Below are 24,509 nucleotides of genomic sequence, written 5' to 3'. Positions count from 1 at the left end.
AAAACCTCAAAGCAATATGGTTACCAAAATCCCTGCAATTCATGCTAGTATTTAGGTTTGATCAACCAGAGCTAACTAAGCAAAGTGTTCAAACAAAAATTTAAAAATCACTTGTGTAGAAGCTGGGTATGTATAAAGGTGTGGATACAGATTTTGGTGTACATCAAATCAGAAATGTTTCAGTAATGTCAACCAGCAGTTGGCTACAGGGAGGACCTGTCACATATATAAGGCCATCCCCCAGGGTTGCTCAGCTGTGGCACCACTGACATCTGTAATCAGATAATTCTTTTCTGTGGAGGGCTGGTAAGTCTTGGGATTTTAGTTCCAATTCAGGTATGAGGAAAGCTACACAGATAGCATCCAAAAGGCTATGTGATGGAAAACAGAATACAAACCCAGACAACGGGTCCACAGCTATGGAGGCAGGCTCTCGCAAGTCTGAGTTAAACAGGAACTTCCTCTTGGTTCCGTCTAGGGTAGCTACTGAAATAGTCTTAGAAGCCGCATCAGTCCAGTAGATGGTCTTGTACACCCAATCAACAGCAATGGCTGCAGGATTATAGACATTGTCGATCATTTTAACATGTCTACCAACCTTGTCATCAATTGAGGCACTGAAACAGAATAGGCCACAAGAAATTTAAGAGTTTGACACCATTAGAACTTGGAGAATGGACTTTCTGCTTATGAAATGGTCAACACCTTTGTTCAGAAAGAACTCTAGTAACATCATAGCTCACCACTCAAATTACTTAACCATGCTGCTTACTGATGCTAAATTAATAATACTGTAGGTTCTTAGTTGCTGATGTGCATTCTGTGTAGAACAACAAAACTCTAAGTGAAGCTACCTGTTTCAGTAACCATCACCTGAATTTCTATAGTTCCCATTAAGAAAAGGCTGCCACTACCATTTCTATTGGTAGTAACAACAAAAAGTTCTCAATTAACTGTAGAGAAAGGAGAGAAAATAAGGGAAATTAAGATGTCATCTGATACAGTCTTACAGCTGTAGCCATCTTTTACTTTATAGACAACTGATAGTTTCTGTGACATGAAATATCTATTGGTGTTTGTCCCTGTTTTCTGGCATGCAACTCCTAAAATCCTCAGAAACTCCAAACTGTTATCTTTTTGTATGCTAATGAGTTGACCGATGGCCAGCAGGCCCTAGGTAGCTTCAGGATGGGGGCTGGTCACTGGAAAAACCAAGGCAGAGTTAGAGGATTGGGACTTTCAGCCCCATCCCCCAATCTCAGAGGGGAGAGGGGCTGAAGGTTGAGTTAGTCACCAAAGGCCAATGATTTAGTCAATCATGCCTCTGTAATGAAGACTCCATAAAATCATAAAAGAACTGGGTTCAGAGAGCTTCCAGATAGCTGACCACGCAGAGGTTCCTGGAGGATGGCGCACCTGGGGAGGGCATGGAAGCTCTGCTCCCCTTTCTCCATACCTTGCCCTGTGCATCTCTTCATCTGTGCCCTTTGTAATATCTTTTATGATAAACTTTGTAATATATTTTATAATAAACTGGTAAATGTAAATATGCAAAAAAAATGTAAGTGTTTCCCTGAGTCCTGTGAGCTGCTCTAGCAAATTAATTGGACCTAAAGAAGGGGTCATGGGAACTCCTACTGGAAGCCAGAAGTTCTGGAGGCCCAGATTTGTGACTGGTGTCTGAAGTGGGGGCAGTCTTAGGGAAGTGGGCCCTCAATCAGTGGGGTCTGAGGCTACCTCCAGGCAGACAGTGTTGGAATTGAATTGCATTAGAGGACACTCAGCTTGTGACTGCTACAGAATTGATTGCTTGCTTGCTGGTGCAGAAAAACCCTCACACATTTGGTCACAGAAGTCACCTGTGTTGATTATGGCATGAGGGCAGAGAGAAAACAATTTGTGCTGCTTTTTTCCTCTCAGTTTCTAATTAGGAACTGATAGTAATTTAATAGTTAAAGAAGCAGTGTTAGATTTAACATTCCCAGGTAATTTGATGCTAGATTGGAGCTAGAGACAAGAAAAACTCCTCCAAACCTTCCTACAGGCCATGTGACAATGACTCATGTCAAGACACCAAGAATGGAACTGGAAGTTACCTGAAGATGGCCTTTTGGCTGAGATCAGCCCAGAATAGTTTCTGAGCAGCAATGTCAGCATCAAGAGCCACAGTGTTTCTCAGCTGCTCAACTAGTTGGATATACTCTTTCCTCTCTAAGCCAATCCTCCTGATGTCTCTTCGATTAGTGAAGATGAGACTCGGTTCTTTGCCTGTAAGACAGGAGTCAAGTTATTTAGTTTTGCTGTAAGAAGGCAAGATCCTTCCTAAGTCACCCCCTTCCAACAGAGGAGCACTGAAAGTGTCAAGGTACTGCTGAGCACCTCAGTGGTACCTGTCCTGGAGTTCCTGCCCTGGGCCCTGAAAGTGCTTCCCACTGTTAAGGAAGGCAGTGGTGGAGTTACAGCATCTGACGATAGGGGTAGCAGACGAGTAAGTTACTTACTTAAATTGTACTCAAATTTCAGAAGCAGAAAGCAAGCAAACCTGGAGGTATTCATGGTATCATGTGCAAAAGAAATGACCAAGACAGCTAACGGGGGAAATAATCTGCTATATAACCTAGAATAGTGCACTGTGAGTTTAGTAGCACTGCTCTCAAGTACTATTTAATTTCATACTTAGTTTGACTATCGTAGTCACTGGCTGTACCTTTTATAAGCACTTACTCATAAGGGTACCACAGTCCAAGTCCATTTACCTACTGCCTTGCACACGCCAGTGGCAAGATCCATTTGATAGCCACGACTACATTCACACTTGTAACCGCCTTTTAAGTTGATACAAATTTGACTGCAGATTCCTGGATTTTGGCATTCGTCAATGTCTAGGAGGGAAATTAGAATTAGTCTTGCTGTTCTTACACCTTACTAGATATAGACTGTCCTTTTCCCATCACCTCCAGGTTCTCCTCTTTGACTCACCTCCACAGGTCTTCCTGTCTATCAGTTCAAACCCAGCTGCACAGTCACATTCGTAGCCTATTACTAGGTCTTTGCAGATATGGGAACATCCACCATTATTTACCAAGCATTCATTTACATCTGGAATAAAAATGTAGGAAAGCCACTTGACAACATATTCTCAACTGATCTTTGTCTTATTCACATTTAAAATACAGGCTATTGGGCTGGCCCCGTGGCGCACTCGGGAGAGTGCGGCGCTGGGAGCACAGCGACGCTCCCACCACGGGTTCAGATCCTATATAGGACTGGCCGGTGCACTCACTGGCTGTGCGTGGTGCGGGCGACACCACACCAAGGGTTGTGATCCCCTTACCGGTCACGAAAAAAGACNAAAAAAAAAAAAAATACAGGCTATTGGGCTGGCCCCGTGGCGCACTCGGGAGAGTGCGGCGCTGGGAGCACAGCGACGCTCCCACCACGGGTTCAGATCCTATATAGGACTGGCCGGTGCACTCACTGGCTGTGCGTGGTGCGGGCGACACCACACCAAGGGTTGTGATTCCCTTACCGGTCACGAAAAAAGACAAAAAAAAAAAAAAAATACAGGCTATTGGGCTGGCCCCGTGGCGCACTCGGGAGAGTGCGGCGCTGGGAGCACAGCGACGCTCCCACCACGGGTTCAGATCCTATATAGGACTGGCCGGTGCACTCACTGGCTGTGCGTGGTGCGGGCGACACCACACCAAGGGTTGTGATTCCCTTACCGGTCACGAAAAAAGACAAAAAAAAAAAAAATACAGGCTATTTGTGATAACTTACCTAGTTAGCCTGTCTAACCCATGATTTGCCTAAGACCTAATCATTTGTTTTATAGGTATGCATCTCAAGGAGCATTGTCAATATCCTTGGCAAGGTACCAGTTGGTTAAGTACTATGTAGTCAAGTTTTTCTATTGCTGATCAGTTATCTTTAAGGAGGTTAAACTTTGAGCTAGTTTGTTGCTGTCTATAAACTTTGAGCTAGTTTGTTGCTGTCTGGGCTTTTAAGTCATAAAATTTTACTCTTAAGCGTAACAATTGAATTTTAGTTCATTAGAAGTTTAACCAGGCACCACGCAGGGTCAGGGCAGCAGTGTACTGGATCGAATTAAACTTCCACCTCCGTCCTCAAGCAACCCCTTCACTTACGACATTCTTTCAGGGGCTCGTCACTCCAGTCCCTGCAGTCCTGCTCCTGGTTACATACTTTGTTGATATCTATGCATTCCCCGCTTCTGCACTTGAATTTTCCAGGGCCCAAGCACTGATTGACTACAAAGAGAAACACAGAAGAGAGATTTCATTCATGGGTCTGATCAGAGCAATCCCCTGCCTAACCACCAAGAAGAGACCCTCACCATTTTTACAGTTGACTTCGTCAGAGCCGTCGACACAGTCTCGGATCCCATTACACTGCCTGCTGCCGTGGATACAACTGCCATCCTCACATTCAAATTGGTCAGGTCGGCAGGTTCGAGAAGCTACAGAAGGAGGGAACACCCTGGAATGAAGCCAGCCACGTTGTCCCAGCTGCTACATGGAAGGACACTGAACATCCATGCTGATAAGAAAGCTACTTACGACAGTTGACCTCGTCACTGCCGTCCTTGCAGTCAGGGTCCCCATCACATCGCCACTTCTTGTGGATGCACTCGCCAGAGCCACACTGGATCTCGCTGGCCGGGCACTTGGTGTGTATCACTGGCTGGCGGCCACACTGCTCAAGGGACTCATCCGACTGGTCTGAACAGTCTGCATCATCGTCGCATACCCAGCTGATGGGGATGCATGAGGAGGTGCTGCACTGGAACTCATGGGCACCGCAGGTCGGTGGGGCACAGTCGAGCTCATCACTGCCATCATTACAGTCATCCTGGCCATTGCATACAAAGTTCTTGGAGATGCAGCGGCCACTGGAGCATGTGAATTCGTCAGAGCTACATGTTATGTTGCCTAGTGAGAGAAAGGATGTCCCACTGAAAGTGCATCATGATGGTCCTTTCAAGACTCTTGTTCCAAAACCTAATATAGTGATCTTTGACCACGAATCCTAGCTTACCTTAAAAGCTAAAGTGGAATTATATCAAGAACAAGTTACTAGGATATTAGGAAACAGTCTCACCATGTAAAAAATGCAGGCACACTATGAATAAGTTAAGAACAGAAATAAAGGACCAAGAAAATAGTTGAAGACTAGAAATTAATTTGAGATGAGAACCACAATTGACTCTTAACGGGATGGTGATCAATAACTTAAACTGTAACAAAGGATTTCATTTTGTAAAGAAGAGACTGATTTACTCCTAAATCAACAGACTGCTTGCCAGGGCAGATTGTATCACTAGCTGAGAACATCATGAATTACATACATAGGCAACATAATACAACAAGTAGTAAGCCACTATCACCAAAAAGAAGTGAACCTTATACCACCGTACTTGGTTCCTTCTCTTTTGGTCCTTTAAATGAAGATCAGAAATAACAAGTCTTAAATACTTTCAATTTTTAAAGAGTCACTGCTAGGGCTATTATCATGATCTAGCAACCAGGAACGCTAATAATGATAAGCTAGTCATACTAGCCAGTTTTTACTTTGTCTTAAATTCCTGCCAAACATATTAAGGTCACAATTTGGTGGTGATTAGAATGGAGACCACCACTCTCTTGGGAAGCAAAGTCGAGATTTATGAGGGAAACACTTGGCAGCTCCAGGGATTTCCAATACATAAAGCTCAATTCTAGGATTGAACACTAAGACTCATTGGACTAGGTGCAGTGGTATTGACCTCAGGAGGTGACTTCTACGCAAGCTTGTTCGTGTCTCAACTGTGAGTGCCCTGAGCTCCCTTGTATACTGCTGTATCAGGAATAGCGTGCTTGTCAGATTTGGGAGCTGTGGGTTTTAAAGGCCCTATAAAAACGGCGGTAGCTTGAAAGAGCATTCCAAGCAATATTTGTTCAACCTACAGATTTTCCCAGGGCCTCACCTTTAACATGTAGCATTTTATTACAGGTTTTCCAAGAATAGAAACATGAAAGAATAGGAAACAGAGTGAGCTTTCAGAGACAGGACCTGTAACAGGTGACAAAGGTACCACCAATTGGGTAGACTTTTCTTTGGGTATCTATGAGCAAGATGTTAATTCAGATTTCTGTTGACTTTTGAAAACTTTTAGTTACAACAGAATCTAGTTTGCAAGCTAAAAATGCATGTGTGATACTCAAGTAATTTGTTCCAATAAGCCAATCTAGTTGAGACCTATGAATGTGTTTGCCAGCCCTAATCACCTTCTAGTTTTACTGAGCCAAGGTGAGGAAGGCCCATGAATTACTATCACAACAGACAAAAGCCCACACGATGTTGCTTTACTGAGCTACCTCTAAATATAAGTGCCTTGACTGACTTACCTTCTTATTTCTATTTGCCTAAAAGAAACACCAAGCAATGGTCAATTACCACGTGAACATCCTTCAGAGTGTTAGGCAGTTATGAAGGAGAAGTGATCAAGCAGACAGTGAAGTTACTGAAAAGCGAGTCAATAGAATCGCATCTTCATACTTAAGTCAGCTTCCCCTGCCCACCCCTCTTTGAGGGAAAGGGTCTTTGGGTTACGCCACTCAACACTGATCTTCTTACCACAGTCTTCTTCATCTTCTCCACTGTCACAATCATTTTCACCATCACATCTCCAGGACACTGGGATGCACTGGGTAGAGTGGGCGCCACAGCTGATTTCATTTATGCGGCATGTTCTCATATCTGTTGATGATATACAATCTCAAAAGAGCCTCAAAACTGATCAGGGCAAAGCTGCTGCTCCTGCGCTGCCTGGCAGCGGGGACACCTGTAACTCAGCGACCTGGCATGCTGGTGAAGGGAGTCCTTCACCAGCTCCATTCCTTAAGAAGCCATGCCAACTTTTGCTACCTGGCCGTGCTCCCGAGAGCCTTGACCGTGTCACTCCTTCAAGGTTCCATGGCGTACTCAGTCCTGGCTTTTGTTTTACTTGGCATGGTGAAATTTATTGGCTGGCCCGCTCCTAGACCATTATTTATCTGTTAGATACCAATTGGACACACCCACATATTGTCACCTAATCCCAACTTCATTAAAGGCCATGTGGTTTACCACCTATGAAGTCTTCCATTGCCTGGATTCCTCCACAGGCCTTGCTCACAACCTCCTCTACATTTACATCTTGCAAAGCAGAGACATGCCCTAAATCTCGACTTTACGGGTCGTCTGCCACTAAAACTTGGGGCTGAATCTTTATAGAACCTGCCTTTAACTCACAGGTTTTTAACTCACCTGCCTTGACCAATATTATAATTACTCCCCTCACTTCTTGCCTAGAAAATTGAAAGTAACACCCTTATCTTCCATTATGCTTGATTTTCTTTCATAATCACATTCCAGACCTAAACTTTGTTGGTGTTAGTCCTCCTCTTTTAGTGTTTCAGCAGGCCTCTACTGCTTCAAAATGAATTCCAAGACTTTCTTCACCTTGCCATTCAAATGATCCCAATTTATGTGACCCCAAACCATCACCCTCTATGATCTCATAGACTTTTTTCTGAATATTGGCCTAAGGACACAGATAAACATTTGTATACCTATAAAGTTTCTCTTATTTAAGAACAAGATCCCAGTAAGATCCATGCTTTAGAAACTGTAGTTCACATGTTTGCTAAAAATCACTATATCACCCTATTGTTAATGACCTTCCCCCTTCAGTAATAGCTTTTTTCATAATATGAGAATCCATGCATCTAAAAGCTTATAATTAGCCCGTGGGAAACCCTCTGATCTTGACTTAGCTTCCAGGACCAGAGTACCATCTGCTCAGAGTCATTATCACCAAACATTTGAAATCTGTGCACCTAGTCAAGGAGTTCTTAATCAAACCTGTTGGCTGCAGTCTTAAGTATTCATAGTGAAGCTACCCAAGAGAATGTCAGTCTTGTTAGACCATGGAGAACATTCTTTAAAGGAAAATGATCAGCTGTTAAGAACGTGACTAACCTTGGAGTCAACTGGCCTAAACTTTAAGGCAGGCAGAAGGAAACAAATACCGAGTATGCAGTAGATTAAGCAATGCTTAGAACTATGAGACACAGAATGGCTTGGAGAAGCTCCAGTGCAAAGCGCATGGCACTCACGGCACTGTTCTGGGCTTTCGTCAGAACCATCTTCACAGTCAGGATCGCCATCGCACTGCCATCGGCTGGGGACACACTGGCCATTGTTGCACACGAAGTCAGACTCAGCACACGTCTTCCTTACTGCACAAGTTGATTTACAGGGTTAAAGTTACATCACTTACTGGAGAGTCCTATCATCTCATCAGGGCTAAAACTTCTTTTTGTTATGTTTTCCAGAACATTCAACTGCCAACATCTGGGGGAACTGCTTTTTAAAAATCTTTCTTTTTTTCAGAGGAGGAAGGTGCTCATTTGGGAGACTTGGAGGATACTGAAGTCGTGGCAAGACAAAGGCTGCTCATTGTCTTATGACCCAGGGATACCTTCTAATTAACTTCTTGCTTGTTTTATAATGTTGAGATTAAGTAATACTTTCATTCTTTTCATGCATTTCTTCTAAGTCACTCAAGTACTTTATAAGTTTAACAGCCAAACGTTCTATCCTGTGACTGGATGACAGCAGAACTGCTTGTTATGGACTCAATGTTTGTGTCTCCCCCAAATTCATATGTTGAAATCCTCACCCCCCCAAAGTGATGGTATTAGGAGGTGGGGTCTTCGGGAGGTAATTAGGTCATGAGGGTGGAGACTTCGTGAATGGGATCCACACCCTTATAAAAGAAACAAGAGAGTTTGCTTTCTCTCTGTTTTCCATCATGTGAGGATGCAATGAGAAGACAGCTAGGAAGAGAGCCCTCACCAGTCATCAGACTTTGCTAGCACCTTGATCTTGAACTTCCCAGCCTCCATAATGTGACAAATAAGTTTCTGTTTAAGTCACCCAGTCTATGGTATTTTTGTTACAGAAGTCCGAACTAAGACACTATTCTGGAGCATCTCTTAACAACACAGGCATTTAGTGTAGAGATAGAAGGCCAAGGCCCAGGACTGAATACTGTGACCCCTATTTGTCTACTGAAGCAAAGGAATTCACCCAGTAGGAAAGGAAGAAAACTTAAAAGCAAGTATAACAAGAGAGGTCATATTTAGAATTCAAGGGAGAGGAGATTTTAGTCCTTCCAGCCACAGGTTACAAGCAGTCAGTATGGATATTAGCACTGGCAGCTTTAATGACCTTCAGTGTAAAAACAGCCTGAAGTAACATATCAATTCTGCTACTAATTCTTTCTAGGGCAGGTCTGGTCCCCTATACTTAGGGTCACACCATGCAATTTGTTGTCTGAATTGGGACAGTCTCTCTCTAGAAAGGGTACACTGTTAATTATACCAGGAAGATAAGCATAAACCAGGACTGTCCTAAGCAAACCAGGCAGCTTGGTCACCTTACTCCTGAAGGAGTCACAGAGTAGGAAGAGTCTTGGTAATGTAGCCAACAGGACACCCTGGGCTCATCCTTCTCAAGACTATTTTCTTCCTTGCCTGTGTGCCTATACTTTCTACTGAATTTCCATTTTCAAACATTCCTCTTAAACAAGTATTCTGTGATCAGCTAAAAGTACACGACTTGCTGAAAATTTGAAAGAGACTGCTTCAAGTCAGGGATGTATGCTAGATAGAACTCTGAGTTGAGGGCTTACCCTTGGGCCACTCTAGTTCTGCCTTAGATGTTGCAAAGGGGGTGGACAGTGATTACAGTCCATTTCTAGAACTCAAGATGGGTTGACAAATTATGATGATCCCAAAAGAGTTATTCATCTCCTTAAATTACATAGCCAAGGAAACAAAAAAGGCCATGTTAGCTCTTAGATTCACACCTGTTTCTAAAATCACTGAGATACTCAAACCCCAGTGTTAATGGATAATGTGCTATCCAAGGTCCATGTTCTCCTGAGCATGGAGGAAGAGGCCAGAGGGTCAGCAAGGCTAGTTGCTATAATTCAACCAGTGATATTCTTTGGAGATTGCAAAAGAGGGGGTAGGGAAATAGTTGTAAAGAGACCGCATGATTTTAACAAGTAGAAAATGTCATGAGGATTTGAAAGATGGGCTATATAACAAAGTGTTTGAGCAAAAGACAAATAGGGACAGACAAATTGCTGTAGAATTCATCTCTCTGCATTCTAAGTATAGACTGGGAGGATAAAGAAAGGATATTTGAACTGGACAGTGAGAGATGGATAGAAATTTAGATGTGTCACAGAGGAAGAGAACTGGCAGTTATATGCTTAGGGTATCTAAGTTACTGATTAATCAGCTCAGCCTAACACTTTATAAAAGAATGAGTTAATGAGACCAATAGAAGCACACGGCTTATGGAATCTAAGCTCGAATTGACTAAAAATGCTAGTTGACATGCTTGAAAGAAAGAGCCCTGCCAAAAATTGCAACCAAGTTCTGCATGAAGAGGTTAGACAGGAAAAATAGGAGGTGGCTTTGGAAACTTTAAGTAATTATGTAGATTTTGCTTTCATAAAGGAACATCTCAATATAAGCATTCAGAGTTTCCCTGAGTAATGCTTCCATTTTCTTTCTCTACCTTCACACCTGAGAGGCAAAGACAAATTCTGGCCAAGAATAGATTTAATTTTTCCCATCTCAAGTGATCCCTATTAGATATACATCGACTTCTTTCCCTCTTCTAAACTGTCTTACCATGTGGCTAGTAGGGGGTATTTATGCAGAGATTATTTTAAGAAAAGCCAGAGATTACCCCTAAAATGACCCAAGTTAGTTTCTACTCAGTCAGATGGTTAAAAAAAAAAAAAAGATGTCAACACATAAAGTGAATAATTATTTTTTAAGAAAAAGCAATGGATTTTGCCAAATACAAGTTTAGAATAGAGGAAGAATTGCTACTTACACCAAGAGTACAGTGAACAAGACTGAGAATCTTCTAGTGAAATATTTAGTGAGAGAACCATATTACCTAGGTAACCCAAAAATAGCATGGAACTCAATGCCTTGTGGAGTAGATTAAAATCTCAGTGTTAAAATGCAAATGATGGAGAAGTGTTGCATGGGAGAACTATTCTTGGGTTCCTGAGGCTAGAGATAAGTTTCTTCCCTGAGACTACAGAATGGACTTTCCATGCTCCCAACAGAGCTATTGATCTGCATATTGGCACAGAAACACCTGTGGTATTACCCAGAGAGATCAAGCATAGGGCAGTATCTGCCACGTTGTGTAACATTTTAGTAATGATGCATGAAGAAGTAGGTAAGGGAATAACAAGACGGCAGTTGATGAAACCATTTAGCTTCTACTTTTCTTCTGCATTTCTGATTTGTCTAATGGACATCTTTACATAACATCTTTTAAAAGGTAAATGACAGTGTTAGCACCAATATTCACACACAACATTATTTCGGGATTTTTACAACACAGAACAAAGAGGTCATAAAGCAAACTTCAGCATGTATTCAAGGGTTCTGGCTTGACATGATCGCAGACAAAGGCATTTCTCATGATGATCTTTTGACAGATGCTGATCAATGGGTATGATGTTATATCCCCATTCTCTTGGGGTGAAAATGTCTTCCGCCCTGCCCTGCCTAATGCTTTAGAATTAGCAACAATTGTAGGCAGAGAATTCAAAAAGAATCCTTATCTGATCTTTGATCTGTGCTGGCTTGTAGTTTCTATGCCAGGGGTGAATTAACACCCTGAAACTTTAGGGGATTTCATAGTGTTCAGGGCTTGTTTTCCCTTCTGTGATCACAGCCACTGGAGAAAAAAAAAAAAAAAAAAAAAAAAGCACTTCTAGGCAATTTTCTGTCTGCCTCTATTTCAGGTCCTTCCCCCTTCCTCCAGCTTCCTATACCACATCGTTTGCCTAATCTAAGATAAATCAGGTCCTGTCGTTTGAAAGGAACTCCACTTTATCTTCAACATTCCATATTCAAGTTGATAACCCCATGTCAAACATTCAATTCTATTCTTCTAGACCAGGAAGTACAGATTCCTCAGACTCCGATTCAAAGCAATTTTTAGAAGTCGATTTTACTTTCAGAATCTCAGTAGAAACTGTTTGTAGAAACTAAGATAACATCATCACATTCAATAGAATGCATAAGTCCAAGTGAGGTGGCAAGTGAGACTATCAGACTCTTCACTCACCACAGTTCTTTTCATCACTGCCATCAGCACAGTCTTCGTCCCCGTCACACTTCCACAGCAGAGTAATACATCGGCCATTCGTGCACTGGAATTGGGAGGGTTCACACTTGGCTTTTTTCCCTAAAAAAGAGGGAACACTTAGCAAAGCAAGGATAGAAGGGTGGTAGGATAGAGGGGCAAGTTACCCAAAACCCATGGATAGGGATCTTCTCAGCAGGATAGCTGCAGACTCAGCAGGCTTTTTTTTTTTTTTTTCCCTTTTTGTCTTTTTTCGTGCCCGGCAACGGATCGCAACCCTCAGTGTCGCGCCCGTACCGGACCGGGATCGGCAACGGGATGGCAACCCTCGGTGTTGCTCCCGCCCCTCGCTCAGCCAGTGAGCGGCCGGTCTGTATGTGGGATCCAAACCCTCAGCGGGAGCGCCACCGCGCTTCCCAAGCGGCGCACTATAGCAGTGCGCCACCGGGCTGGCCCATGCAGACTCAGCAGGCTTTAACATTCTAGCGGCCACAGTTGGATGGGTCTTGGGAGCATGACGGGCAGTAATTGAGGTCTTAGCTGGGCACACGCGAAGACTAAACACTAGATTTCTCAGCCTCTCCTGTGTTGAGGCATAGCCATAGTACTAAGTTTTGGCTAATGAAATGTAAACAGAAATGGTATATACAACTTCTAGGAAATATCCTTACAAGAACAGGAGATCCATTTTCCTTCCCTTTATTCCCTTCTGGTTCCTGAAAATTGGGCATGGTTGCTGGAATAGTGATCCTGGACCAATAGAGGCAGACCAAAATAGAAGGAACCCAGATTGCTTTAAGACCACAAAGGGCATCACATCTGCTCTGGACTCATTTCTCTCATTTGTTTAAGCCACTTGTGTGGCTATAACCATGCACCCAAATCCTAATCCTTTAATGGCATTTCTTGTCTACATCCTTACTGTTATTCATGAATGATGCTCCTATTACAAGCAAAGTAAAAGAGATTTAAAAGAAGCAGCAAGAAAAGGGTTTAATACATACTTCCTCATCTTAGAAATTGAAGTCTAACTGGAAGAACACACATTTACAAAACAGCTCCAAGATAAGATAAAAGCATCAAAAGAGTATAGACACTATACTTAGAAAGGGAGATCACTTCCAATTTAGTGATGAAAGAAAATGGAAAGTGAGGTAGAGCCACAGAACCGGGGTGTATTTCTCTGAACCTCGGCTTTCCTATGCTCAGTGTACGGATATTTAATTCATATAATGGTATAAACTCGTAGGTAGGGCACTTAGTTATTTTCCTGAAACATGACAGCTAACATTCAGGTGTTTCCTGTCCCTAGCAGTTCTGTCCTTCTGGAGGGTGTGATAAAAGGCACAGATTTGGTCGCTTAAAGCAAACATACTGTAAATATTCAAGAAAACCAGTGGAATCACATAGTTCATGTAGATTACTTAGGGAGGGAGGGATTCCAAGCAAAAAGCCTTCCGATTTCCTGCCACCTTTAAGCATCTGCAGCTGTGGCATGCTGGCACAGGAGCAGATCCTACAGAGACAAGCACAGACTGGAACTCTTGTGTATGTGCACAATACTCAAGTTGGTCTCCCTGGTATCAGCTTCTCCCTGAAGAGGATATGCTGGGAGCATCTATGCTTTGTGTCTAATTCCCAGGGAGATTTAAAATTGGTCCAAGTCAAAATTACCATATGGATATGGTTACCTTCTTGGGTACTAAATATAATGCTTTTAAAACTACAGCTACCATTCTGCTCCCAAGAGTCTAGTGAAGTTAGGACCGAGATACAAAGCAGTATGCTTTAATGGCACTTCCTACCTACATTTCATAAGATTTATTCATTTTATTGGATGTAAGATATTAGGTATTTAGAAAGGGGGACAAGAGAAGGGTGGAGGTTGTTGTCAGGAAGTGTCACTTGTTCAAGTACGAGGTCCCTGGCTGCCTCCTCCCCTCTCCTCCCACTGCCACTGTGTTCTCAAGATAGTTTCAATATTCTCAATGCTGGGGGTACATGTTCCAGGGGCTATTTGCTATAGTTCTATGTCATCACTACCTTTGAGGGCTGTGGGAATGGTAAGCATCTACTGTGAGTACTTTATTTGAAGAAGTAGAAAAAGAACAATTTGTAATCAGAGAGCATAGGTGTAAATATCCTTGGAAAGAATAATCAGGTTGCAGTGGGGATACAGTGAGGACTGAAAGGCTCTGAATTTTTTAAAGGTTTCAGTTATCTTTTTACTGTTAAGTCAAAATGAGACAAAAACATTGACATTGACATCTACATAGTCAAAACAGCAACCATATAATCAGACTTGCATAGGGACTTAAAAAGTAGAAGTCAAATGGTGGTTTCCACTTCAGGGTAAGATACATGGAAGAAGACTTCCTTAAAAATGAGTTGTTTTTTTTTTGTTTTTTTTTCCTTTTTGTCTTTTTTTTTTTCGTGTCCGGCAATGGATCGCAACCCTCAGTGTTGCGCCCGTACCGGACCGGGACCGGCAACGGGATCGCAACCCTCAGTGTTGCACCCGCACCTCGCTCAGCCAGTGAGCGGGAACCGGTCTGTATGTGGGATCCGAACCCTCGGCGGGGAGCGCCGCTGTGCTCCCAAGCGGCGCACTGTAGCAGTGCGCCACTGGGCCGGCCCAAAAATGAGTTTTGAAGTTACAGATTTTACAGACACTTAAGTGGACCTAGGGTTAAATATGGGCACACAATATCCTAAGGCTGATATTTAGTATACTATCACCTTAAAAAGGGTCTCTGAATTTAGTTGTATATACAAGCTGTCAACAGTAATAAACTATATTAAAATATAAGCAACTCTGCCCCAAGAGTTTACACTGAGTAGGCTCAGGACAGACATAAGTATGTTTTCAGTATTCATTCCAATATCCTAAGACAAAAAGGTATTTAATTTCTACCTTTTTTATTCCAGATATTTCCACTTCACCCAAACTTCTGCCTGATTGTCATAAAGCTGTGTTTTATCCTCACACACAAAACACTCTATTAGGAAGGAGGAACAATTGGCATTAGTAGCAGAGTATGTTACTAAAACATCTCTGCTTGTTTAAAAGAGGAGCGAGATCAGAACGGGGGTGGGAAGGCTCGCTGGTTTTATAAAGGACCCTTTAAAGAGAGGCGAATAAAGACCTTAAGCCTTAGGGCTATGCCTCTTAGTTTCCTAAGTACTTTGTTTTGAGACATTGCTACTGGGCAGAAAGTGTTCCCTAGTTTTGTTTAATTCCCTGCTCCATGCAGAGCGGGAGAGCTCAGACACTAAATTGAATGCTGAGATCTCAACCATTGGACTGAACACTATAAGTATTCTGTTTAAGTTTCAAAAAGATCCTACCTTTCCACCTCTGGTGCTGCACTGGGACTGCTTTTGTACAGAGCTCCAGGGGAATCAAAAGCACCAAATGAGTTAAGAAGCTTTTGGTTTCCAAAGCTTTGGGGATTACAGGATTGTGGACTGTAGACTATTTCCATCCATGAAAGTTAAGTCTCAAGTTCAATATTATACTTTTATAAAGGGAACGGGTTGAACATGAAATCAGCTACACCTGAGGTTCTTTTAATTCTTAGGCCAATGACACCTCCAAAAATAATCTTGGAGGTAGAAGGATGAGGCACTCTATATCCCAGGGTCTGCCTGCTCAGAAAGGTAAAAAGTTGGAGTAAAATGCAATTTTATCAGGTTCCTCAAAGCCATAGGGTTTCACAGGAATGCTTTATGGCCAAAGTGGTGGCTGAAGTGAGAGGAAAAGCCAAGACAGCAGGGGCCCTTTGTGTTCCACTTCTGTTTCCACCAAGAAGACTTCTTTTTGAATGTTAAATATTTGTGTAAGAATTTGAAGGGGGATCTATTGCTCTATGAAATTAATCTGCCTAGGTTTCCTTCTAGCTCTAATACTTAGAATGAATACCTCTGCCCCTTTGGGTCAGGGCATTGGAAGTCACTTGTACCTACTCACTTTCATGGCTATTTAAATTTGTAATGAGTGAATTCCCCAAAATGTCAAAGAATTACTTGCTTTTACTTATATAGATTGAATCAGACTACACAAACTTACTCCAAGGCACCCATGTCCCAGGAGCCTTGCTTACCTAAATAGTTAACGTTGCTACCCAGACATGTTGGCAGTTCACTGGCTCCAAGAAACTTAGGGTTTTTAATGCATATAGAAGTCAGCCTGCTGTTGTCTAATTGTCCCTGCAAGGGTTAACATGGAAGAACAATATGTAAGCTTCAGTAAAAAACTGCATAGTCCTTATAGTAAATATTAAGCCTACAGCACGGGCTACAAATTTCCCTGAGAGCTCTAAGCAGCACCTTGGTAGGAGCGCTCCAACATGCATGCTCAGAATATAGAGACATCTCTGAGTATCAGGCTCAGAATATACTTCAGCCTGCACAGAGGAGCTTCTGCTGCCACAATGCTGGGTGCCGGGGCTACCAGGGCCAAGCATTCACTTCTTCAATGCCCTTCCTCCTTGCTTGAGCATATGAGTGTTATCTTCTGCTGAAATTTCTTCAGTCCATCTGTTTTGGCACTTCTGGCGCCATCAAGGGCATTTATTTTTAGTCTAGTTCACTACTACTGCTTGCCACTTTAATGCCAATCTTTCTATTCATAGACTGAATCTCCTTTTAGGACAAGCAGATTTCTGAGTCAGCAAAGAAGTTTTCCTACAGGAAAGAAGTTTCATAAGAGGAAATTATCACAACAGAGGTGCTAAGGAAGAAGGTCTGAGTTGTCAAGCACAAAGGTTACGTTCTAGCTTTAAAGTCAGCTGCTGAAGCAATGTATGAACCAGTTTAGAGGCAACTAAAATCTGCTAAATATTTAGGTTGGGCAACTAAAATCTGTTAAATTTTTAGATTTACTACTTCTGATTCACTGAAATAAGTGGATTTTACAGTTCAATTATCAGTTTTTTCATTTACATCGGATTGAGATGATCTTAAGAATCATGGATAATAAGTGAGTGCTTTTTGTTGTTGGCAAGCACTGCCCTAAGACTGTCTCTCAACTTTTTAAATTCTCAGTCCTACATGGTCACACTTTTATTTCCTTTTACAGATCAGAAAACGTTTTTGGAGGGGCCGGCCTGGTGGCGCACTGCGATAGTGCGCCGCTTGGGAAGTGCGGCGGCGCTCCCGCCGAGGGTTCGGATCCCACATGCAGACCGGTTCCCGCTCACTGGCTGAGCGAGGCGCGGGAGCAGCACCAAGGGTTGCGATCCCGTTGCCGGTCCCGGTCCGGTACGGGGGCGACACTGAGGGTTGCGATCCGTTGCCGGACATGGAAAAAGACAAAAAAAAAAAAAAAAAAGAAAAAAAAAGAAAACGTTTTTGGAGAAGGGAAGTCCAGTAACTTACCCAAAATCATGCTGGGCAGAGCTAGGATTTGAATTCAGGCACTCCGGCTCCAGATACTGTGCTGCTGAGCATGCAAATAAACTAGAGCACCCTACTCAGGACTATGTCCTTCTAGAATATTCTGTTGACTTGGAATTTAGGTAGTAGAGCCAGCTTTGATGAACCCAGAATTAGGTAGTTTCACTTGTGAAGAGGAATTCACATACACAGCCTTGTTGAGACAGAGCCCTCCTTTCTTTCCCCATTCTAGATTTTTAAAAGTGCTGCTAGAATTTCCTCAGCGAGTCTTTTTCAAGAAGGACTACAGCTCTTGGTTTTCTTGTCTGGAGGGACCCTCTACCTGCTATATCCTGGAAGTTACTAGCCTCTGTGGGTGGTAAACTAACTCAGCGGTTCTCAAGATCTAGTTGCATTAAGCTCCCCTGGAAAACTTGTTGGAACACAGAATGCTGGGCTCTGGCCCCAGAGATTGTGACTCAGTAGGTCTAGGGTAGGGCCCAAGCTTGTATTTCTAATGAGTTCATGTTGATACTGCTGGTCTCAGACCATACTTTGAGAAGAACCATTGCACTCAGGTTAAGAAGCTACAGATTCTACCCATTTATCAAGGTGGCTATTTCATTTTCAGATTTGTAATCTGTACTACTAAGTCCCATAAGCCCTCACATCCATCACTGGATGGACATAGGAGGTAAATCCAGTCTTTGGCCACAGACACGATGCTTACATCCTGAGTAAAGCCCTTGAGCCTATTAAGTAAGTAAAAATTATTTAGATGCCTTAACAAGCATGCATAGTAAATAGGTTCTTCTAAAAATCTGTCTTCTCCTCCCCATGTGCCCTATCTTTAATTGGCCCCATCACTTACTCCAAATCAGTAGTCCAGAAATGGGCCCAGATTCTTCTCCCCTGACACCTGGCCATGTCCCAAGCCCTCATCTCTCACTGGATCTAAATTTAAGTCTCCTGTTCCTTTGCCTCCAAGCTGCCACATTCTCCATCCAAATCAAGATAGTGATTCGAGCAACCTGGAAAGCCTAGACGTACCAAGGATGGGATTATTTCCTGGCTTCCCATTGTCTCTAGGATTGAGACTAAGTTCCCTCCCAACTTCTCCAGGCTTTTCCCTGTTGGTCACCACTCACCATCTTCTCAGGCTGTACTGGCTGAGCTAATAGCTCCAAGAGGCCCCACTGTCACCTGATGCCCTTGACCTCCCTCGTGGTCACTTTGTCTCGGTGTGGCCATGTTTCCACTCTTCACTTACCCACCAGGAGTGGGCCCAGATGGCACCTCTTGAATGAGGCCCTCCATGCCTTTTTTGGCAGAACTAGATGTGTTTGGGCTGCTTTTTCATAGTCCTCTGTGCCTGTCACACAGCCGTCATACACTGAGATGCACTTACCTACCCATTTCCACTTTTAGACACTGAGATCCTCCGAAGGCAAGGCCTGGGAATTATCTTTGTAACTCAGGACCTGGTGCCTTACATCCAAAGATTTTGTAGGCACTAGTTAGTAGTAAATGCATTAGTTGACTACTTAGTTCACCAATAAAGCTGGTCTGAACAAAGACATTTGTCAAAACATTCCTCCAAGCTTTTCTGAACTTGAAACCAAGTATGACCAGTTGTTTTACTAACTAGAATGCTCTGGAAGACTCTAGGTTATTAAGGCTCCTGTTCCATATGCCTGTGAGGGTACTTGGTACTTTTACCTCCTCTTTGTGGCACTTTACCACTTAAAAACAGTGCACGCTTACACACTTGTCTGTCAGTATGAGTGCCTCGGGGTGGGTGTGTTGGTCTCATTTCCAGTGAGAAGTGAGGTTCCAACGCATGGGGAAAGTTAGCAGCAGTTAACTGGTAAGGTTAGAAGTTTGACATATCAGACCTAGATTTTACTTCTGATATGTTCGCATGCTCTTAGCAATGCTGGCAGCTTTCCATTGTTGTCCTATCACCTTTGTAAGATCATCTGCAGAGATGGAAAAGTTTCTGGCTTTGTTGTATTAAAGTCTACATTCTTGGTGATTTTAGGGATACATCATAAGCTATAACCCAGGTAGCATGTGGGAACTCCAGCAATCTTCACCTGCTATCTGCCTCTTTTATGATCAAGTCTTAAACTCTGGATCTGCTCACTCCTGTCCAGAGCTTCTCTTCCTGGCTGTCTTTGGATCACTGATTTCCTGATTTGACACCTCCGCTAGACTAATGCCATGAAGTAAGGAACCAACTCTGTGGTCCCTGCCTAGTGCCATATGGCAGGTGCTCAGTAGATTTACATCAAGTGGTTTCAAGCAGATGTACAAAGAAGACCAACATCAATCTACAGCTTACTTAGCAAACCTACAGATCAGGTAATAACCTGGATTTTTAGGAAGGCTTTCTTTAGAAAACTAAAGATGAGAGGCAGTCTATAAAATAGGAACCCTATTTATTCACAGTATTTGAAAAAAATATTTAAGTTATAACATGTGAACTAACTGCAAATGCTATCCAGCATCAAGGATTTATCATATCCCTGGTTTGGCAAATTGCAAGTCCCCTACCCTACCCTCACTGCCAACACTGTGTCTAGACACATAAAGACTACTAGCCAGTAGGATCAACCCAGATGCCCCAAGTTGGTGGCAAGACCAGCCACTCTAGCCAGTGGTCCTATCTTGTAGCTTCTTTTCCCAAAGTTATCTCTTATATATAAAGCCATGCATGCTCCCTCCCCTACACATACAGCATCTCTAAGATACAAAGTAGGGGAAGGATTTCTAGGCAAACATGAAGGCAGTTCTAGTAGAATCTTTATACTTGTTCTCACAGCACCTAGCAGGCACTCTCTTGCTTAATGGAGAGCCTCAAAATAACTATCAGGCCCAGTTTTTCCTAGGAGACCTCACGTGAAAGGAGAAGTGTTTTAAGTTTAAGGAATCACCTGCCATCTTTCTTAGTTTCCACGGTGCGGTTAGGGTGTCTAATGATGTGAAATTAACAGTATTTAGAGGTTTTTTTGCAAGCCAACAGAAATGCTTAGCAAAGAGACACTGATTCAGATTGAAAGACAGTACGATTGAGATTATTTTCACTTACAAAGTGAGATTCTCCAAGAGCTAAGTCATACTCTGCCTCTAAGTCCTCAGAAAAACTATCAGTTCTCATATTTCATAGCCAAAAACTCTTTAGCTGGGGGAAAAAAACAGTCCTTGGACCACTTACTTCTGCTCAACCAATACATCTCACCCATAACCTCAGCAGAAGGTATTTTTGGACTGTTTGCTTTGAAAGTAAGCAAACAAAGTAAGCCTGTCATGCTGTGGCCTAAGGACTCTTTGGAGATTAATTTAAATTAGAAAGGAGAAAACTAAGCAAGTCTGAATCTATCAATTCACCATGAAGAGGGCAGCTACAGCCCACCAGAAATAGTTCTCCTAAGGCAGGTACATTATGATAAGCACCACTATAGACCTTATCATAACCCTTCAATCCATTTAATTTCTTATAGGCTAGTACGTGAAGGTGGCTTTTCAAAGGAAGGTCATTGTCCAAAGTGAAGTTAATCATGACTTGAAATCATGTAAGTAATTGCCTCATCTTGATTGCTATTCCCTCTGCTGAAAAGAACTTTATTCCCATTCTGTGAGAAATAAAAAATGGTCTAGATATTTAAAATGAATTATCTATATTGCTGTGCTGTGCACCAAGTCTTCCAGTTTTTGGATGAAAACCTGAAGATATATGGCTGGGTACTATCTGTTCCCTTAGTCTTATGGCCATGTTCTACTCAAGGAGTTCTTGTTAAGTCTTAATCAGTTTGATATCCCTCCTGGAAGAAGGAGGTTATAACTACTTTTCACCTTTTCCAGAATTGTAGCAAAACTACTCAAGTGAAGTGAAGGTTTGTAGTTATTCAAATTTAGAAAGGGCAGAAACACTTTGATCAGGTCTTCACTTCTTTTGAGCATGGAGGCTGTCAACTTTGCTAGCAATGCTTAGTGCTTAAATATGCAGTTTGTTGTAATGAAGTCTTAATATTTGGCAGCTTAACTGAACTTGACTCATACATGCTTTAGGTATCTGGGGACTCAAGCAATAAAATCAAAGAATCAAAATGACGCAGGACAGGCACTATAGGCAAATCCACATGAAGTGGGCAAGAGGGTGATTCAGGGACCAAAGCTGCTGCAGACTTCAAGAAGCTGTCATTGCCCATGAGGGCTTGGCTGGTGACCCTCCTTTAAAGAGTCCCTGCTCACATGCTCGTTCTTTGACTTAGATAAGCAATACTATCATCATCATAGCTTCTCTTGGTGCTACCTGGATGAGCCAGATGTATTTTCCCCTTGCCCTTCAGTTCCTGCCTTCTGGTCTATTAGTGTTGCCAGTTACACCAACACACTCCCCACAATAAGAAAAGTTTCTTTCTTTTCATTTGCTAGTTGATGGCCATATCTGAAAAGCTCTCACCAAACCTTGGTTCTTCTAGACTCTGGCCTTAAAGATTATATGGTATCCCAGTCTTAATCTTGACTGAAAATATCCTAGAACCCTGAGGTATTTTGCAATCACGTATAGTAACTTCTCTTGTTAGCCCTATTTAAGTTCCCGCCAGAGTCTCAGTGCACACCTGTTCTGTCCTAGAGTATTTTGGACCAGCACCATAAGGGTGGTAGTGGAAAGAAGAGGATAAGTGTAAAAGACTAAAGCCAGAAAGTCAGCCCACATGCCCTGGGACTTTGAACTTAAGATAGGAGCCAGTTTGGGTTGGCTTAGGGTCAATACATGCTCCAGCTAAACCCACATTTCCTCCAGTTCAGAAAGGATCTGCCTCCTTTCCTTTGAAGAACTTAGGTTTGCATGAGCTTCTGTTTTCCAGGTTCATGGTATGTGACAAAGACCTGCCTAAAAAAAGGTGAATGTATGGCTTAGACTAACTCATTTCAACAGTTTAGGTGCATTCCTAGCATTCTAGGAAGTTAGCATAGGATAAAGCTAACTTCTAATGGAAAGTTATTACATCCTAAATTTCAAGAATATGAAGAAACAAAGTGAAGCAAAGAAATGAAACAAAAGAAAGCAAAAATGAATCTTTTCTACTTCCTCCCTGGATCATTAGCAGTAGTTTCTGGTATACCCTGGTGTTTTGAAATGTTACAAAAAGTATGGTCATGGCACTATTCTGAGAAATCGTTTAGTAAGTGAGTAGTATTCACCCATTAATGATTAATGTTGGCATCTGAAAACTCCTGTAAGCAGGACTTTTCTAGGTTCTTAGGTTTGTTACGCATCTTCACCACCCACTCGCCTTTTTCAGAGTCCAGGCAGGGGAAAGCATTTGAGAGCACAGCCCGTTGGAGCCTGTTGGATCTTTCACTTTCCCTTAAAGATAACACTTCACAGGCTGCTAAATGACGAGTCCGCGGAGCCATGTGACCAACCTAAACGTGATCGGACAGCCGACCAATCGCGGAGGGCAGAAAAGCCCGTCCCAGCTTCACACGCCCCTGACAGTAGGAACCAAAGGGCAGGGGGCATTCGAAAACTTCAAGCCCTAAGTCTTGCCCGAGAGGCTGCTTGACCGCACACGAAAGTTCGCTCTCACTCGGGAGACACGTGACTGCAGGCAGGCGGGCCTCCTAAGTCACCAGGCGACAGGAGCGAGGGACTCTGCAATGAGTTCTCAAGGCTGGGGCAGCTTTCTGTCCCAATTCCCTAGAGCTGGCAAGCGAGCCCCTTGGCGTTGTTTTAAGATCACTGCAGTGACCCACCAAGATTCTGACCGAACCCTCCTAGAAGGGATTTCTGTCGCCTGCCCAGGAAAGTTGTGAGGCCCCAAGTGGGAGGGGCAGGGCTCCCAGGCCCAGTGCGGCGGACCCTGGGGACTCGACAGTTGTCACCCCCTCCTTTCCAACAAGCCACACACCACAGCCACACATCAGCTCTCGCGCTACTCCTCTGATCTATTGTTTAGAATAAAGGCTAATTACAGTCACTGGATTAGGACTCGATTCCTCTCGAGGAAACGTCACCGGGAACGAGGATCAGCAAACTAACCTGATTAAGTCTTCGTTCCACTCCCCTCCCCCGTTCAGCTACGAGGGGGACCCACGAGATATCCAATTGCGGCCCCGAGGAGATGGAAAGGGGGGCGACAAGCACCCGGGGGGGGGGAATCCTATTTAAAGCCACCCTCCTCCTCTAACCCGCACGCCCGAGAGGCGGCCCGACGCCCCGGGAGTCGCCGTCCGGGTGCTCGGGCTGCGCACTTCTCCCGGCCCCGCGGAGCCCCCCGGCTGCGGCCCGCGGAACGTGCGGCTGCTCACGGCCGCGGGAGGACTCCTGGCCCCGGCGGGCCCCGGGCGCCCACCTGCCCCAGCGTCCGTGCCCACCCTCCCCGAAGTCCGAGGGGCGCGTCTCGGCCTCTGCCTCCTTCCTAACACTCCGCCTGGCAGAGGACCCACAACCATTGTTCGGTGGCTCCGAAGCCCACATTTCCCAGCCCCTGTCAAGGGGGTGAAAAACGAGGCAAAGCAGCGGCTCTGGGAGAGGGGGCGCAAGGGAAGGAGACTAGTTCAGGCGGGGCTTTAGGACGCCTTAAACCTACTGTCCCCCGAGCCCGGCTCCTGCAGCCGCGGCGCTGACAGCCAGCACGAAGGCGCCACCAGGGTGGGGAGGGAAAGAAGGCGCGGAGAGCGGAGAGGCGCCTCCTGGGAGGGGGGTGGGCAAAAGGGGACCCGCGCCCCGGGCTGCCCCCGTCCCCCAGGCGCCCCGGCTGGGTCCCGGCCGCCCGCGGAGGGGCGCGTCCTCACTCACCGGTTCCGGTGGCGCCGCTCTCCGGGGGCGCCCAGCACAGCGCCAGCAGCAGCCAGAGCGCCCAGCGCGCGGACGTGCCCATGGG

The 24,509-nt window shown here is 43.9% G+C and overlaps 1 protein-coding gene across 2 annotated transcripts in view; it reads right to left on the bottom strand.

Annotated features, from left to right (window-relative positions):
* The window catches only part of VLDLR (very low density lipoprotein receptor), a 34,766-nt gene extending 10,260 nt beyond the window's left edge, over window positions 1-24,506 (bottom strand). For both annotated transcript variants that reach the window (XM_008588335.1, XM_008588336.1), the window contains exons 1-11: window positions 24,425-24,506; window positions 12,220-12,339; window positions 8,160-8,282; window positions 6,637-6,759; window positions 4,581-4,952; window positions 4,358-4,480; window positions 4,149-4,271; window positions 2,980-3,099; window positions 2,757-2,882; window positions 2,097-2,268; window positions 399-617 (exon numbers count right to left, since the gene is read on the bottom strand). In XM_008588335.1, coding sequence (XP_008586557.1) covers window positions 399-617; window positions 2,097-2,268; window positions 2,757-2,882; window positions 2,980-3,099; window positions 4,149-4,271; window positions 4,358-4,480; window positions 4,581-4,952; window positions 6,637-6,759; window positions 8,160-8,282; window positions 12,220-12,339; window positions 24,425-24,506 — 1,703 coding nt within the window. The remainder of the gene's footprint in view (window positions 1-398; window positions 618-2,096; window positions 2,269-2,756; window positions 2,883-2,979; window positions 3,100-4,148; window positions 4,272-4,357; window positions 4,481-4,580; window positions 4,953-6,636; window positions 6,760-8,159; window positions 8,283-12,219; window positions 12,340-24,424) is intronic.
* Between the last annotated feature and the right edge of the window lie 3 nt (window positions 24,507-24,509).

Source organism: Galeopterus variegatus, unplaced genomic scaffold (assembly GCF_000696425.1).
Source record: "Galeopterus variegatus unplaced genomic scaffold, G_variegatus-3.0.2 Scaffold4779, whole genome shotgun sequence".
NCBI classification, from domain to species: domain Eukaryota; kingdom Metazoa; phylum Chordata; class Mammalia; order Dermoptera; family Cynocephalidae; genus Galeopterus; species Galeopterus variegatus.
This window is presented reverse-complemented; position numbering and strand designations above follow the sequence as displayed.